This window comes from Oncorhynchus clarkii, chromosome 11 (assembly GCF_045791955.1).
Source record: "Oncorhynchus clarkii lewisi isolate Uvic-CL-2024 chromosome 11, UVic_Ocla_1.0, whole genome shotgun sequence".
Classification (NCBI taxonomy): domain Eukaryota; kingdom Metazoa; phylum Chordata; class Actinopteri; order Salmoniformes; family Salmonidae; genus Oncorhynchus; species Oncorhynchus clarkii.
Window position 1 is genome coordinate 19679437 of NC_092157.1, and position 18669 is coordinate 19698105.

At 44.2% G+C, this 18669-nt stretch overlaps 1 protein-coding gene across 2 annotated transcripts; it reads right to left on the minus strand.

Annotated features, from left to right (window-relative positions):
* Positions 1 to 204: 204 nt before the first annotated feature.
* LOC139420668 (aristaless related homeobox a) lies at positions 205 to 17590 on the minus strand. 2 transcript variants are annotated; one of them, XM_071170885.1, is made up of 5 exons: positions 17236 to 17590; positions 16245 to 16806; positions 13880 to 13925; positions 11718 to 12049; positions 205 to 466 (listed from the first exon to the last, which is right to left on the minus strand). In XM_071170885.1, exons 1-5 carry the CDS (start codon positions 17420 to 17422, stop codon positions 205 to 207), a joined length of 1389 nt encoding a protein of 462 aa, XP_071026986.1. In that variant the 5' UTR covers positions 17423 to 17590. The 2 variants fall into 2 exon arrangements, with proteins under 2 accessions (XP_071026986.1, XP_071026987.1); XM_071170886.1 differs by lacking the exon at positions 205 to 466 and having other exon boundaries at positions 11714 to 12049; positions 16245 to 16821.
* Between the last annotated feature and the right edge of the window lie 1079 nt (positions 17591 to 18669).

Sequence of the window (18669 nt, forward strand, 5' to 3'; positions counted from 1 at the left end):
AGAGGTATGGGGAAGGGGGGGGGGGCTGTTGGGAAAGGAGTCTTCAACCCAGAGAAGATCAGGGTTTAGGAGACAGAGATCAGGGGTCAGGGTTGGATCCATTCACCACTCTTTTCCCAGATCTGCAGGGATATGAGAGGTGGAGAGGGGACAGGGGATGGACAGAAGCTTAGGAAAGAGAGTGCTGGGTGGGGTAACAGCTGTTCAGCACACCTCCTTCCCAGGAGCTCCGCTGGGCAGGATGTTGAGCTGGGTGATCTGAGCAGAGTGCTCTTTAGCCTTCAGCCTCAGAGCTGCAATACTGGAGGCCCTGCGATCCGCTGCAGCTAAGGAGGAGGGAGAGGAGGAAGAAGGTTCGGAGAGGACTGGCGGAGGGATGGAGGGAGTCTCGACGGGCGGGGCAGGCTGGCGGAGGAGTGCAGCGGCGGTGGAAGCACTGGTCAGAGGGCCCATACTGGAGAAGAGCCTGAAAGAGAAGCAGGGATGACCGATGAAGGGATGGGAGAAAGAAGAGAGTGTTAGACCAGAATGTAAATGGCTTCTCCAGGTATTTGCAATCACCAGCATTTTTACACCAGTGCAGAAAAAAAGGATATAAGAAGAGGAAGCCACTTTAGATTATTGAGATACATGCCATGTGTTTGGAGTGTGTGTCTGTTTTGGCACCTCCGCTAACAGCTTGGTTGTCAGCATCACACTGTCAGCTAATTACTATCAACACTGACATGAATGCACACCAACATAGTCTCATGAGCAAAACACCCCAAGCAACAGTCTGAAAAACAGGGCTGAAAACTAACATCCTACTGAGACCAACAAAGGTAGAGGTCAGGGGGGCCTGCTCTGTCTACGTAATAGTACCCAGGATGATGGATGCTGTTGGTCACCAGTGTAAGGGGGTGTTATGGGATACAGTATAGGTGTGAGATGGTGTTATAGGATACAGTACAGGTGTGAGATGGGGTTATAGGGTACAGTACAGATGTGAGGTGGTGTTATAGGGTACAGTACGGGAGTGAGGTGGTGTTATAGGGTACAGTACAGGAGTGAGGTGGTGTTATAGGGTACAGTACAGGAGTGAGGTGGTGTTATAGGGTACAGTACAGGTGTGAGGTGGTATTATAGGGTACAATACAGGTGTGAGGTGGTGTTATAGGATACAGCACAGGTGTGAGATGGTGTTATAGGGTACAGTACAGGTGTGAGCTGGTGTTATAGGGTACAGTAGTGAGGTGGTGTTATAGGGTACAGTACAGGTGTGAGGTGGTGTTATAGGATACAGTAGTGAGGTGGTGTTATTGGGTACAGTACAGGTGTGAGGTGGTGTTATAGGATACAGTACAGGTGAGAGATGGTGTTATAGGGTACAGTACAGGTGTGAGGTGGTGTTACCAGATACAGTACATGTGTGAGGTGGTGTTATAGGATACAGCAGTGAGGTGGTGTTATAGGGTACAGTACAGGTGTGAGGTGGTGTTATAGGGTACAGTACAGGTGTGAGGTGGTGTTATAGGATACAGTACAGGTGTGAGATGGTTATAGGGTACAGTACAGGTGTGAGGTGGTGTTATAGGGTACAATATAGGTGTGAGATGGTGTTATAGGGTACAGTAGTGAGGTGGTGTTATAGGGTACAGTACAGGTGTGAGGTGGTATTATAGGGTACAGTACAGGTGTGAGGTGGTGTTATAGGGTACAGGTGTGAGGTGGTGTTACGGGGTACAGTACAGGTGTGAGATGGTGTTATAGGGTACAGTAGTGAGGTGGTGTTATAGGGTACAGTACAGGTTTGGGGTGGTGTTATAGGGTACAGTACAGGTTTGGGGTGGTGTTATAGGGTACAGTGCAGGTTTGGGGTGGTGTTATAGGGTACAGTACAGGTGTGAGGTGGTGTTATAGGATACAGTAGTGAGGTGATGTTATAGGGTACAGTACAGTAGTGAGGTGGTGTTATAGGGTACAGTACAGGTGTGAGGTTGTGTTATAGGATACAGTACAGGTGTGAGATGGTGTTATAGGGTACAGTAGTGAGGTGGTGTTATAGGGTACAGTAGTGAGGTGGTGTTATAGGGTACAGTACAGGTGTGAGATGGTGTTATAGGATACAGTACAGGTGTGAGGTGGTGTTATAGGATACTGTAGTGAGGTGGTGTTATAGGGTACAGTAGTGAGGTGGTGTTATAGGGTACAGTACAGGTGTGAGATGGTGTTATAGGATACAGTACAGGTGTGAGGTGGTGTTATAGGGTACAGTAGTGAGGTGGTGTTATAGGATACAGTACAGGTGTGAGATTGTGTTATAGGGTACAGTATAGGTGTGAGATGGTGTTATAGGGTACAATATAGGTGTGAGATGGTGTTATAGGGTACACTAGTGAGGTGGTGTTATAGGGTACAGTACAGATGTGAGGTGGCATTATAGGGTACAGTACAAGTGTGAGGTGGTGTTATAGGGTACAGTAGTGAGGTGGTGTTATAGTGTACAGTACAGGTGTGAGATGGTGTTATAGGGTACAGTAGTGAGGTGGTGTTATAGAGTACAGTACAGGTGTGGGGTGGTGTTATAGGCTACAGTACAGATGTGAGATGGTGTTATAGGGTACAGTACAGGTGTGAGGTGGTGTTATAGGATACAGTACAGGTGTGAGGTGGTGTTATAGGATGCAGTACAGGTGTGAGATGGTGTTATAGGGTACAGTACAGGTGTGAGGTGTGTTATAGGGTACAGTACAGGTGTGAGATGGTGTTATAGGGTACAGTACAGGTGTGAGGTGGTGTTATAGGATACAGTACAGGTGTGAGATGGTGTTATAGGGTACAGTAGTGAGGTGGTGTTATAGGGTACAGTACAGGTGTGAGGTGGTGTTATAGGGTACAGTACAGGTGTGAGGTGGTGTTATGGGGTACAGTACAGGTGTGAGATGGTGTTATAGGATACAGTACAGGTGTGAGATGGTGTTATAGGATACAGTACAGGTGTGAGGTGGTGTTATAGGGTTCAGTAGTGCGGTGGTGTTATAGGGTACAGTAGTGAGGTGGTGTTATAGGGTACAGTACAGGTGTGAGGTGGTGTTATAGGATACAGTACAGGTGTGAGGTGGTGTTATAGGATACTGTAGTGAGGTGGTGTTATAGGGTACAGTAGTGAGGTGGTGTTATAGGGTACAGTAGTGAGGTGGTGTTATAGGGTACAGTACAGGTGTGAGGTGGTGTTATAGGATACAGTACAGGTGTGAGGTGGTGTTATAGGATACTGTAGTGAGGTGGTGTTATAGGGTACAGTAGTGAGGTGGTGTTATAGGGTACAGTACAGGTGTGAGGTGGTGTTATAGGGTACAATATAGGTGTGAGATGGTGTTATAGGGTACACTAGTGAGGTGGTGTTATAGGGTAAAGTACAGGTGTGAGATGGTGTTATATGGTACAGTACAGGTGTGAGATGGTGTTATAGGGTACAGTACAGGTGTGAGATGGTGTTATAGGGTACAGTACAGGTGTGAGGTGGTGTTATAGGGTACAGTAGTGAGGTGGTGTTATAGGGTACAGTACATGTGTGAGATGGTGTTATGGGGTACAGTAGTGAGGTGGTGTTATAGGGTACATTACAGGTGTGAGGTGGTGTTATAGGATACAGTAGTGAGGTGGTGTTATAGGATACAGTACAGGTGTGAGATGGTGTTATAGGGTACAGTAGTGAGGTGGTGTTATAGGGTACATTACAGGTGTGAGGTGGTGTTATAGGATACAGTACAGGTGTGAGGTGGTGTTATAGGATACAGTACAGGTGTGAGATGGTGTTATACAGTACAGGTGTGAGATGGTGTTATAGGATACAGTAGTGAAGTGGTGTTATAGGGTAGAGTAGTGAGGTGGTGTTATAGGGTACAGTAGTGAAGTGGTGTTATAGGGTACAGTACAGGTGTGAGATGGTGTTATAGGGTACAGTACAGGTGTGAGATGGTGTTATAGGGTACAGTACAGGTGTGAGGTGGTGTTATAGGATACAGTAGTGAAGTGGTGTTATAGGGTACAGTACAGGTGTGAGATGGTGTTATAGGGTACAGTACAGGTGTGAGATGGTGTTATAGGATACAGTACAGGTGTGAGGTGGTGTTATAGGGTACAGTAGTGAGGTGGTGTTATAGGGTACAGTACAGGTGTGAGATGGTGTTATTGGATACAGTACAGGTGTGAGGTGGTGTTATAGGGTACAGTAGTGAGGTGGTGTTATAGGGTACAGTACAGGTGTGAGGTGTTGTTATAGGATACTGTAGTGAGGTGGTGTTATAGGGTACAGTAGTGAGGTGGTGTTATAGGGTACAGTAGTGAGGTGGTGTTATAGGATACAGTACAGGTGTGAGATTGTGTTATAGGGTACAGTATAGGTGTGAGATGGTGTTATAGGGTACAGTATAGGTGTGAGATGGTGTTATAGGGTACAGTACAAGTGTGAGGTGGTGTTATAGGGTACAGTACAAGTGTGAGGTGGTGTTATAGGGTAGAGTAGTGAGGTGGTGTTATAGGGTACAGTAGTGAGGTGGTGTTATAGTGTACAGTACAGGTTTAAGATGGTGTTATAGGGTACAGTAGTGAGGTGGTGTTATAGAGTACAGTACAGGTGTGGGGTTGTGTTATAGGCTACAGTACAGATGTGAGATGGTGTTATAGGGTACAGTACAGGTGTGAGGTGTGTTATAGGGTACAGTACAGGTGTGAGGTGGTGTTATAGGGTACAGTACAGGTGAGAGGTGGTGTTATAGGATACAGTAGTGAGGTGGTGTTATAGGATACAGTACAGGTGTGAGGTGGTGTTATAGGGTACAGTACAGGTGTGAGATGGTGTTATGGGGTACAGTACAGTAGTGAGGTGGTTTTATAGGGTACAGTACAGGTGTGAGGTGGTGTTATAGGATACAGTACAGGTGTGAGATGGTGTTATAGGATACAGTACAGGTGTGAGATGGTGTTATAGGATACAGTACAGGTGTGAGGTGGTGTTATAGGGTTCAGTAGTGAGGTGGTGTTATAGGGTACAGTAGTGAGGTGGTGTTATAGGGTACAGTACAGGTGTGAGGTGGTGTTATAGGATACAGTACAGGTGCGAGGTGGTGTTATAGGATACTGTAGTGAGGTGGTGTTATAGGGTACAGTAGTGAGGTGGTGTTATAGGGTACAGTACAGGTGTGAGGTGGTGTTATAGGATACATTACAGGTGTGAGGTGGTGTTATAGGATACTGTAGTGAGGTGGTGTTATAGGGTACAGTAGTGAGGTGGTGTTATAGGGTACAGTACAGGTGTGAGGTGGTGTTATAGGGTACAATATAGGTGTGAGATGGTGTTATAGGGTACACTAGTGAGGTGGTGTTATAGGGTAAAGTACAGGTGTGAGATGGTGTTATATGGTACAGTACAGGTGTGAGATGGTGTTATAGGGTACAGTACAGGTGTGAGATGGTGTTATAGGGTACAGTACAGGTGTGAGGTGGTGTTATAGGGTACAGTAGTGAGGTGGTGTTATAGGGTACAGTACAGGTGTGAGATGGTGTTATGGGGTACAGTACAGTAGTGAGGTGGTGTTATAGGGTGCAGTACAGGTGTGAGGTGGTGTTATAGGGTACAGTAGTGAGGTGGTGTTATAGGATACAGTACAGGTGTGAGATGGTGTTATAGGGTACAGTAGTGAGGTGGTGTTATAGGGTACATTACAGGTGTGAGGTGGTGTTATAGGATACAGTACAGGTGTGAGGTGGTGTTATAGGATACAGTACAGGTGTGAGATGGTGTTATACAGTACAGGTGTGAGATGGTGTTATAAGATACAGTAGTGAAGTGGTGTTATAGGGTAGAGTAGTGAGGTGGTGTTATAGGGTACAGTAGTGAAGTGGTGTTATAGGGTACAGTACAGGTGTGAGATGGTGTTATAGGGTACAGTACAGGTGTGAGATGGTGTTATAGGGTACAGTACAGGTGTGAGGTGGTGTTATAGGATACAGTAGTGAAGTGGTGTTATAGGGTACAGTACAGGTGTGAGATGGTGTTATAGGGTACAGTACAGGTGTGAGATGGTGTTATAGGATACAGTACAGGTGTGAGGTGGTGTTATAGGGTACAGTAGTGAGGTGGTGTCATAGGGTACAGTACAGGCATGAGATGGTGTTATAGGATAAAGTACAGGTGTGAGGTGGTGTTATAGGATACTGTATTGAGGTGGTGTTATAGGGTACAGTAGTTAGGTGGTGTTATAGTATACAGTACAGGTGTGAGATTGTGTTATAGGGTACAGTATTGAGGTGATGTTATAGGATACAGTACTGGTGTGAGGTGGTGTTATAGGATACTGTATTGAGGTGGTGTTATAGGGTACAGTGGTTAGGTGGTGTTATAGGATACAGTACAGGTGTGAGATTGTGTTATAGGGTACAGTACAGGTGTGAGGTGGTGTTATTAGGGTACAGTACAGGTGTGAGATGGTGTTATAGGATAAAGGTGTGAGATGGTGTTATAGGGTACAGTAGTGAGGTGGTGTTATAGGGTACAGTACAGGTGTGAGATGGTGTTATAGTGTACAGTAGTGAGGTGGTGTTATAGAATACAGTACAGGTGTGAAATGGTGTTATAGGATACAGTACAGGTGTGAGGTGGTGTTATAGGGTTCAGTACAGGTGTGGTTGTGTTATAGGATACAGTACAGGTGTGAGATGGTGTTATAGGGTACAGTAGTGAGGTGGTGTTTTAGGGTACAGTACAGGTGTGAGGTGGTGTTATAGGATACAGTAGTGAGGTGGTGTTATAGGGTACAGTAGTGAGGTGGTGTTATAGGGTACAGTACAGGTGTGAGATGGTGTTATAGGATACAGTACAGGTGTTTGGTGGTGTTATAGGGTTCAGTACAGGTGTGAGGTGGTGTTATAGGGTACAGTACAGGTGTGAGATGGTGTTATGGGGTACAGTACAGTAGTGAGGTGGTGTTATAGGGTACAGTACAGGTGTGAGGTGGTGTTATAGGATACAGTACAGGTGTGAGATGGTGTTATAGGGTACAGTACAGGTGTGAGATGGTGTTATAGGATACAGGTGTGAGATGGTGTTATAGGGTACAGTAGTGAGGTGGTGTTATAGGGTACAGTACAGGTGTGAGATGGTGTTATAGGGTACAGTACAGGTGTGAGATGGTGTTATAGGGTACAGTAGTGAGGTGGTGTTATAGAATACAGTACAGGTGTGAGATGGTGTTATAGGGTAGAGTAGTGAGGTGGTGTTATAGGGTACATTTGTGAGGTGGTGTTATAGTATACAGTACAGGTGTGAGATGGTGTTATAGTGTACAGTAGTGAGGTGGTGTTATAGAATACAGTACAGGTGTGAAATGGTGTTATAGGATACAGTACAGGTGTGAGGTGGTGTTATAGGGTTCAGTACAGGTGTGGTTGTGTTATAGGATACAGTACAGGTGTGAGATGGTGTTATAGGGTACAGTAGTGAGGTGGTGTTATAGGGTACAGTACAGGTGTGAGGTGGTGTTATAGGATACAGTAGTGAGGTGGTGTTATATGGTACAGTAGTGAGGTGGTGTTATAGGGTACAGTACAGGTGTGAGATGGTGTTATAGGATACAGTACAGGTGTGAGGTGGTGTTATAGGGTTCAGCACAGGTGTGAGGTGGTGTTATAGGGTACAGTACAGGTGTGAGATGGTGTTATGGGGTACAGTACAGGAGTGAGGTGGTGTTATAGGGTACAGTACAGGTGTGAGGTGGTGTTATAGGATACAGTACAGGTGTGAGATGGTGTTATAGGGTACAGTAGTGAGGTGGTGTTATAGGGTACAGTACATGTGTGAGGTGGTGTTATAGGATACAGTAGTGAGGTGTTGTTATAGGGTACAGTAGTGAGGTGGTGTCATAGGGTACAGTACATGCGTGAGATGGTGTTATAGGATACAGTACAGGTGTGAGGTGGTGTTATAGGATACTGTAGTGAGGTGGTGTTATAGGGTACAGTACAGGTGTGAGGTGGTGTTATAGGATACAGTACAGTAGTGAGGTGGTGTTATAGGATACTGAATTGAGGTGGCTTTATAGGGTACAGTAGTTAGGTGGTGTTATAAAATACAGTACAGGTGTGAGATTGTGTTATAGGGTACAGTACAGGTGTGAGGTGGTGTTATAGGGTACAGTGCACGTGTGAGATGGTGTTATAGGATACAGGTGTGAGATTGTGTTATAGGGTACAGTAGTGAGGTGGTGTTATAGGGTACAGTATAGGTGTGAGATGATGTTATAGGATACAGTACAGGTGTGAGGTGGTGTTATAGGATACAGTACAGGTGTGAGATGGTGTTATAGGGTACAGTAGTGAGGTGGTGTTATAGGGTACAGTACAGGTGTGAGATGGTGTTATAGGGTACAGGTGTGAGGTGGTTATATAGGGTACAGTACAGGAGTGAGGTGGTGTTATACAGTACAGGTGTGAGGTGGTGTTATAGGGTACAGTACAGTAATGAGGTGGTGTTATAGGGTACTGGTGTGAGGTGGTGTTATAGGATACAGTACAGGTGTGAGATGGTGTTATAGGGTACATTACAGGTGTGAGATTGTGTTATAGGGTACAGTACAGGTGTGAGATGGTGTTATAGGGTACAGTACAGGTGTGAGATGATGTTATAGGGTACAGTAGTGAGGTGGTGTTATAGGGTACAGTACAGGTGTGAGGTGGTGTTATAGGATACACCTGTACTGTATACTATAACACCACCTCACAAATGTACCCTATAACACCACCTCACTACTCTACCCTATAACACCATCTCACACCTGTACTGTATTCTATAACACCACCTCACTACTGTACCCTATAACACAATCTCACACCTGTACTGTATCCTATAACACCACCTAACCACTGTACTACAGTACAGGTGTGAGATGGTGTTATAGGATACAGGTGTGAGATGGTGTTATAGGGTACAGTAGTGAGGTGGTGTTATAGGGTACAGTACAGGTGTGAGATGGTGTTATAGGGTACAGTACAGGTGTGAGATGGTGTTATAGGGTACAGTAGTGAGGTGGTGTTATAGAATACAGTACAGGTGTGAGATGGTGTTATAGGGTAGAGTAGTGAGGTGGTGTTATAGGGTACATTTGTGAGGTGGTGTTATAGTATACAGTACAGGTGTGAGATGGTGTTATAGTGTACAGTAGTGAGGTGGTGTTATAGAATACAGTACAGGTGTGAAATGGTGTTATAGGATACAGTACAGGTGTGAGGTGGTGTTATAGGGTTCAGTACAGGTGTGGTTGTGTTATAGGATACAGTACAGGTGTGAGATGGTGTTATAGGGTACAGTAGTGAGGTGGTGTTATAGGGTACAGTACAGGTGTGAGGTGGTGTTATAGGATACAGTAGTGAGGTGGTGTTATATGGTACAGTAGTGAGGTGGTGTTATAGGGTACAGTACAGGTGTGAGATGGTGTTATAGGATACAGTACAGGTGTGAGGTGGTGTTATAGGGTTCAGCACAGGTGTGAGGTGGTGTTATAGGGTACAGTACAGGTGTGAGATGGTGTTATGGGGTACAGTACAGGAGTGAGGTGGTGTTATAGGGTACAGTACAGGTGTGAGGTGGTGTTATAGGATACAGTACAGGTGTGAGATGGTGTTATAGGGTACAGTAGTGAGGTGGTGTTATAGGGTACAGTACATGTGTGAGGTGGTGTTATAGGATACAGTAGTGAGGTGTTGTTATAGGGTACAGTAGTGAGGTGGTGTCATAGGGTACAGTACATGCGTGAGATGGTGTTATAGGATACAGTACAGGTGTGAGGTGGTGTTATAGGATACTGTAGTGAGGTGGTGTTATAGGGTACAGTACAGGTGTGAGGTGGTGTTATAGGATACAGTACAGTAGTGAGGTGGTGTTATAGGATACTGAATTGAGGTGGCTTTATAGGGTACAGTAGTTAGGTGGTGTTATAAAATACAGTACAGGTGTGAGATTGTGTTATAGGGTACAGTACAGGTGTGAGGTGGTGTTATAGGGTACAGTGCACGTGTGAGATGGTGTTATAGGATACAGGTGTGAGATTGTGTTATAGGGTACAGTAGTGAGGTGGTGTTATAGGGTACAGTATAGGTGTGAGATGATGTTATAGGATACAGTACAGGTGTGAGGTGGTGTTATAGGATACAGTACAGGTGTGAGATGGTGTTATAGGGTACAGTAGTGAGGTGGTGTTATAGGGTACAGTACAGGTGTGAGATGGTGTTATAGGGTACAGGTGTGAGGTGGTTATATAGGGTACAGTACAGGAGTGAGGTGGTGTTATACAGTACAGGTGTGAGGTGGTGTTATAGGGTACAGTACAGTAATGAGGTGGTGTTATAGGGTACTGGTGTGAGGTGGTGTTATAGGATACAGTACAGGTGTGAGATGGTGTTATAGGGTACATTACAGGTGTGAGATTGTGTTATAGGGTACAGTACAGGTGTGAGATGGTGTTATAGGGTACAGTACAGGTGTGAGATGATGTTATAGGGTACAGTAGTGAGGTGGTGTTATAGGGTACAGTACAGGTGTGAGGTGGTGTTATAGGATACAGTACAGGTGTGAGATGGTGTTATAGGGTACAGTAGTGAGGTGGTGTTATAGGTTACAGTACAGGTGTGAGGTGGTGTTATAGGATACAGTACAGGTGTGAGGTGGTGTTATAGGGTACAGTAGTGAGGTGGTGTTATAGGGTACAGTAGTGAGGTGCTGTTATAGGGTACAGGTGTGAGGTGGTGTTATAGGGTTCAGTACAGCTGTGAGGTGGTATTATAGGATACAGTACAGGTGTGAGGTGGTGTTATAGGGTACAGTACAGGTGTGAGATGGTGTTATAGGGTACAGTAGTGAGGTGGTGTTATAGGGTACAGTAAAGGTGTGAGGTGGTATTATAGGATACAGTACAGGTGTGAGGTGGTGTTATAGGGTACAGTACAGGTGTGAGATGGTGTTATAGGGTACAGTACAGGTGTGAGATGGTGTTATAGGGTACAGGTGTGAGATGGTGTTATAGGGTACAGTAGTGAGGTGGAGTTATAGGGTACAGTACAGGTGTGAGGTGGTGTTATAGGATACAGTACAGGTCTGAGGTGGTGTTATTGGGTACAGTAGTGAGGTGGTGTTATAGGGTACAGGTGTGAGGTGGTGTTATAGGATACAGTACAGGTGTGAGATGGTGTTATAGGGTACAGTAGTGAGGTGGTGTTATAGGGTACAGGTGTGAGGTGGTTTTATAGGGTACAGTACAGGTGTGAGGTGGTATTATAGGATACAGTACAGGTGTGAGATGGTGTTATAGGGTACAGTACAGGTGTGAGATGGTGTTATAGGGTACAGTAGTGACGTGGTGTTATAGGGTACAGTACAGGTGTGAGGTGGTGTTATAGGGTACAGTACAGGTTTTGAGGTGGTGTTATAGGGTACAGTACAGGTGTGAGATGGTGTTATAGGGTACAGTATAGGTGTGAGATGGTGTTATAGGGTACAGTAGTGAGGTGGTGTTATAGGGTACAGTACAGGTGTGAGATGGTGTTATAGGGTACAGTACAGGTGTTATAGGGTACAGCAGTGAGGTGGTGTTATAGGTACAGTACAGGTGTGAGGTGGTGTTATAGGGTCCAGTACAGGTGTTAAGTATACAAGTTTATGAAAGTAGAGGTACCTATTGTCTCACCTGCCGAAGGTGGGTCCCATGAAGGCGGGGTGACGGAACATAGCGGCTGTACCCAGGAATGTTCCGAGGCCCAGCGGTGTCCCTAGGTGCTGGCCTGAGTGGTTGCTATGGGGATGAGCTAGACCAGGAAATGCAGCTGCTGCAGCAGCAGCAGCTGTCCAGGCAGACTCTAGGACAGGGTGAGGGTGTGGGGGAAAGGGACCCCCATCCAGGTAGTGGCTGAGGGGGTGGGCGGCTGACAGGGGGCCAGGGAAAGGGAGTCCAGAGGGGTGCGTCTGGACACCTGCCTTTTCACGCTTACGCCACTTAGCACGACGATTCTGAAACCATACCTATAGAGAGAGAGAGTGGGAGAAAGGTCAGAGGTTAGCTAACATTTAATTTTGTATAGGTTTATTAGATTGAGTGAATAGATACATTTTAGCAGAATAAAACAAAGGTGTCTGCCTATGCTGGCTTCCTACAAATTGATATTGAGAAACATGAACAACTTTGGAGCGATATAAGGTGACAAGGTTATTTAGGCAGCTGCCTATATTTGGAAGACCGGGAAATCCTTGCTGTGCCACATCGAACCTGCTCGAGCACAAGCTCCTGTGTAAACGGAAGATCCCATCGCTCTGGTTCATGAGGTGACAAACAGGCAGAAAGTCAGCGGTAATTACACAAGCACTAAAACCCGCGCTCCCTCATGGTCCGTTAGTCTAAAGTTAGCTAATTAAAATCAGTTCCCCCTGCCGTCTGACTGATAGACTGAGATCGGTGTGGCGCGCCGTAATTAAGAACCGTGTTAACAAAAGATGGGGAGAATAGCAGCTGAACAGAGTCCAATAACAATTAATGCGCTTTAAATTAAATTCTTCAAAATGTTGAACAAGTCATTTCCAAAGGGTATTTAACTTTCCCACGCCCCCCCCCCCCCCCCCTGCCTATTGCGCTGCTGAAACAGGGGCTCTAACAATGGAAGAAAATGTCAACAGTAAGAGAAAGTGAACGATATTAGCCCTGCGCGCACACACACACACACTATTCCGTTGGAAGCTGTTTAGCATTACACGGCCCCTCGGGAATGTACGAGTTTTATCACCTCCCGATGGCGCCCGTTAAGTGATTTGTTCACCTACGGTCCGGCGAAGGGACATCTGTTGTTTTATACCGGCCGTAACCCCGGGTGGAGCATCGCTGTGTTTGAACTGTCTCTTTGGTTATGAGCCCTGGGCTAATACATGCAAGCCACGCTCTCTATGGAGAGATAGGAGAGGAGAGGAGATTGGGGGGGGGGGGGAGCAAACACCTTTAATGGTCCCTCATTCGCTCCAAGTGCAAAGCATCGGATCAATGCGGCTCTATTGCAATCACAAAATGAGAAATCAAATAGCATTATTCTGCAGCCACCCCTTTCTCCCCCTCCCCTCTCCTCTCTTTCTCTCCATCTCCATCTCCCCCTCCCTCTCTCTCTTCCTCCCTCTCCACCTCATACACCTCCTCTCTCTCTCTCTCGTTCCGGCGATGGTAATTCAAACACCATTTTCTCCCTGAGAATAGCTCGTGTTTGCTCTTGGACTAAGTGCGCTTTTATGAATCGTCCGCGTCCGCTTAATTACCGTTAAAACGTCCCTCGGTGCATGTAATAACTTCCAATAACAGGATGGAGCTTCGCTACACAGCGATTGGGGTCATTTAACACATTTCAGGGTAGTAAATCACTCAGACCCTCATAAAGACTTTTATCCATAGGCTACTGCTAAAGGCCTGAACTTGTGCCAACTTTATTGTATGCGTCATGTCAACACAAAAAAACAGCAAATAACGTAGGAATATTGGGAAATACAAATAATTATAGACTTAGTAAAATGATGATTCTATGAAGGTGTAAATCTGAAGATGCTTGGAAATTATGTTAGGCCTACATTGTATAAATATGCATTTGACGTTTTTGATTATTATAACAAGACAAAGGCCTAATAATAATAATAAAATAGGAATTGTTTCATTACATACACTAAGCCTAAGTGGTACTGGCCTTTATATTCGTTTATAATTTGGTAGCCTATTTATTTAAATAACCTATTTGAAATGTTTAAGTGTTATTATATAACCATTTTAGTTGAAAGCGACAGTCAGCCGTAATTGCAGCAATAAAACGTTAAAAAGCCACTTACTTGGACGCGCGCCTCGGTCAGATCCAGCCGCATCGCAAGCTCTTCTCTGAAAAGGCAAGAAAAGAGGTTACCGTTTTTGATCGAGAACTCGAATGTTTTTTTTTTTATCTCTCCCGCACCGGTAACAATACAAGAAAATAGTTATTTTTTAGACACCGAAAACCCACAGAGAAACGACGGTCCTTTATGCTATTTTCCTTACGATGGTTTGAGGAAAATTGTCAGGGTGATTGTATTGTAATCTGTCTTTTTCCCCCATAATAGCTGCCTTATACAATGGCTTTCTTTAGAGTCAGTGGAACAACATAATGGTGGAATTTGGAAATAATGACATCCAAACTATTACAAAGACATCATGCGCTTGGCTGAAATAGAAGTCTATACATGCACAAATTGATTACCACAATTTCGCCTTAGAAATAATAAACGCACAAAAACATCGATCAACAATAGCATATTTATTATTTGGCTCATGTTGCCATTGTTAAATAATATTTTCCAAATCCCCGTTTAAAACATATTTTCTATTCCTTATCTTGAACGTGTTCTACAGATGATTTACCTTACTGAAAGTGATAGGCTAACCGTCTGTCTGCTGCACGCATGAAAAAAATTGACATTCTGAAGCCTGTTGTACATTTCATTATGCATAGTAATATTCCATTCTGTACTAGTACAATTATAATAAGATAATAGGCTAATGAGAAAAATCTAATCTCAAATCTAAATATTCAACTCTACATGTGGGGTCCTGAAAACACATAGGCCTAGCTAGAATACATTTGTTTTTACAATAATATTAGGTTTTCATTAATGGTTGAAAAAAATACTTACATTTGAAATTCCCTTAAAGGCCTACATTTTGTAGTCTATTGCATCAAAAAAAGAAGTAGGACTTACTCGTGTATAATTTTTTTTTTTTTAAATGTAAAAATGTAATTTAAAAAACGTAACTAGAGGCAGGTAGCCTAGTGGTTAGAGCGTTGGGTCAGTAACCGAAAGGTTGCTGAATCGAATCCCCGGTCTGACAAGATAAAAATATCTGTCGTTCTTCCCCTGAACAAGGCAATTAACCCACTGTTCCCCGGTAGGCCGTCATTGTAAATAAGAATTTGTTCTTAACTGACTTGACTAGTTAAATAAAGGTTACATTTAAACATTTATTTTTAATTTTAATTTTTTATTTAGAGCAGCCTTAGCAGTGACTTACTCTCAATTCATCAGTCAGAAGAAAAACTGTTGCATTCCATGACGTGATTGTGGAGCAAAACATAATGAGTCTGAAATAGAATCATATGCTAGTAGCCTATGTGTAGCCTTAACAAAAATGAAAAAATAGACGCGATTTAATATTTGACACTGCCAAAAACACTATTTGCCTTTAATTTTCAGGAACAGATGATTTGTGTGAAATGCTGTTTTCACGTTCTCTGTTCTCTCGAGATGCGTAGCCTAGACCTTCAGCTAATGAATGAATAAAGAAAGAGTTGACGTGCGCGTCATCGTGTGTGTGCATGTGTGTGGGTGTATGTGTGTGTGTGCGTTTTATACTCTTGAGCTTGGGCAGGCTCAGAAACCTACATTTCGTTGAATAGATCAGCAGTGCGCACGGACGAGCTGCCACCAGCTAATTTTCCATATGAGAATAATATCCATATCGCCGATAACAATGAGATTAGGTAAATGTGACAAAACGGGTTGGTTCTCTCACTTTAAGCTATTGTTCTGCCTTATGTAAGGCACTGATTCGGCTACATGGTAGGTGTCAACTCACCAGTCTCGAATTATAGCTGGGTTGAATTACCTAAGTGGATAAAAAGTGGACTGTTTTCTAGGCCTACTATTTATTACATAAATAAATAGTGACGATAAAGGGTTTTAATGTTGTTACCACAGACATCACAATTAAAATATAGGCATCATAAATGACAAGGCTTATGCATGTTTGACCTCATCTTATAAAAGTTGATACACCATTGTATGATATAGCAGATTTGTGACATTCTTTCACATTATTCTGAGTTATATGTTTGCCTCTGGTAGTTGTATCTCAGGCTCTGTAAAGATACAATAATGTTATATTTTCCAACTTCAACTATTCCATTATTATTATTATGATTATTATTATTACTAAAGTAGGCACACTGCTACTTGTTGTTCGTTATGTAGCATACAACTAATGAGGCTTAGACGAAAAAAGTGTAACGTGAAATAGAAACGTCTATCCAAAACGTGCATTTAACGAAATGTTGTCATGGTTGGGTGACATTGTTGCATGTGTTACAACAATCATGGCGTTAATGTTAGGGATGTTGCATATGAATGAATACCTGAGTTTGTGCTGTAACTGTAGACAATACTGTACCTGGTGAAGACGTCGGGGTAGTGTGTCTTCTGGAAAGCCCTCTCCAGCTCCTCCAGCTGATAGCTGGTGAATGTAGTCCTGTATCTTCTTTGCTTGCGTTTTAGCATTCCTTCCTCCGAATCACTGCCGGCCGACAGACACACGCTGTCCTCGCCGTCCCTCACGTCTCCATCCCCGGCGTGGAGGCTCTCCCTCTCGTCGTCCTTCGGGGAGAGACCCATCGTCTCCCCGCAGCTCTCCTCCTCTTTTCCAGCGTCCTCGTCAAACTTCATCGACCCTAACTCGCCCAGCCTTAGTCCAGGCCCATCTTCCGGCCCTTCAGTGGGACTCTGGCCTCCCTCTCCCCGGATCAGGGACGCGTTCTCCCGGTACGATTTGCTCCGGCTGATGCTCACCTGTGGAGCCTGGATGATTTTGAGGCTCTCACAGGCTTGGTCCACCAGGAGCCTCTCCTTGTCCAATTTCTCCCCTATGTCATGAACTAAACCCCGGCCGTGGTCCAGGTACTTCCCCCCTGGTCCGTAGAGCCGGCGCATCTTTGGTGGAAGGTGCATGTCTGTGTCTAGAGATAGGGGATCTTTAGTCGAGCCGATAGTGAGGGTGTCAAAAGTATGGAGAGGATGACGAGACATGTGTAAGTGCAGGAAAAGCAAATGGAGACCGAAGCGCAACAAGGCGCATAGTCCAATGCAAAGTTATGCACAATTTCTTAAAGTGAGAATGTTTGAATAAACTTGAAAATGTATTATTTCTGTCTACAATTGCATGCACAACCTCAGACACTTTTAAATCTGATGGACCATTATTAGCAAATGTTTACTTCCATTCTGCAGTCAGCTGTAGCCAATGCTTTATGTTGATGGTTTATGATCATGTTATAAACACACACCGTTATATTGCCTATATTCAACAACCAAAACATGTCATTGGAGCATGCAGCAACCCTTTCCCATGTTGGAGAGCCATGTTTTCATGAGCGGGGTTGTCTTACCTTCGGTCTGCTTGTCGTGCTCCTGTCTCCCGGGTAGAGCTGTCAAACTTTGCGCCCCTATCAGCCTGACTTTACAGGGGCTCGGTCGGCCCAGAATACTGTCTATACAATAGGAGGAGAGCAGAGTGGGCGATTTACTCTTACATTCTCCCCGGTCGTGGATATCTTCTTCGAACTGACTAGTCATTTTGATCTGTTTAGTGGAGCGCTTATTTGACAGGAGAGCGGCAGTAGCCTAAATATGATCCTCACTCACCCTCCCTCACTCTCTTTCTTTCTCTCTCTTTCCCTCACTCTCTCAATTTCCCTCTCTTTCTCTCTCTCTCTCTCTCTCTCCCTCTCTCTCTCTCTGACGTTCCGAGATTGTTCCTCTCACTATCCCTCCCTACCCACCGTTAATGACAGAAACTGTTGGCTGGCTCAAGCCCCGCTCTCCGCGTGTTCGCATTGACGTGTGTTATATCCCCTGATTGGCTCGCGTCGGGGAAAGAGAAGCTTGATATATTTTAGCTGTTAAACTTAATTTTGGAGAAACGGAGAAAAACAAAGCTTGCGGTGGAACCCAGTTCCGATGGATTGAACTCAGTATTCGATTTTCCTTTTGGATTTCAAAAAGATATTGTAGACCTACAAATAATATGCTGCTAATAATAATTATAATAGCCCAACAATAGTAACAATAATAATAATAATAATTACAAAAACAACAATAATAGTAAAGACATTATATTGGCCTATCCAAATATGGGTTATTTTGTTGAGTTAAATAATCATGCATCATAGTTCAGCCCTTCAGTTAAAGGAAAATTCCAGCCAAAAACTATCTTTGGGTATTTGTTTCATTAGTTAATTGTTGAGATAGTCTAAAATGTTTTACATGTCAGCAATCAAGTTTTCAATATATACTGTATATAACTTTCAAAATACAAAAATACAGCAGGTATGTTGCAAAACGCAGCATCATGTGATGCAAAACGCATATTTCTGTATTTCTGTATTTTGAAGGTTATATACTGTATGTTGGGATGGGATGGGATGGGATGTGTGAAACTTACTCCTCAGCCTGAAGTCTCCCACTAGCTTTTGAGGTGGCGAGATTGACTAAGATGCTTGAGGAGGGCGGTCAGGTGTTTGTGAGGTCCTGAGTTCACACCAGTTATGGGCCAAATCGGTTTGAGGTGGTACTCGCTAAGCAAGCAGCGTGATGCCCTTTACAGTGGTGCCGTGACCCGGATCTACAGTGGCGCTTAGCTCAATGCTGGGGTCGCCGTTGAGTATGTTTTTATTTATTTATTTATTTTTGGTACTTTTTACCCTTTTTTCTTTCCAATTTCGTGATTACAGTCTTGTCCCCATTGCTGCAACTCCTGTACGGACTCGGGAAAGGCGAAGGTCGAGAGCCACGTGTCCTCCGAAAAACTACCCCGCCAAGCT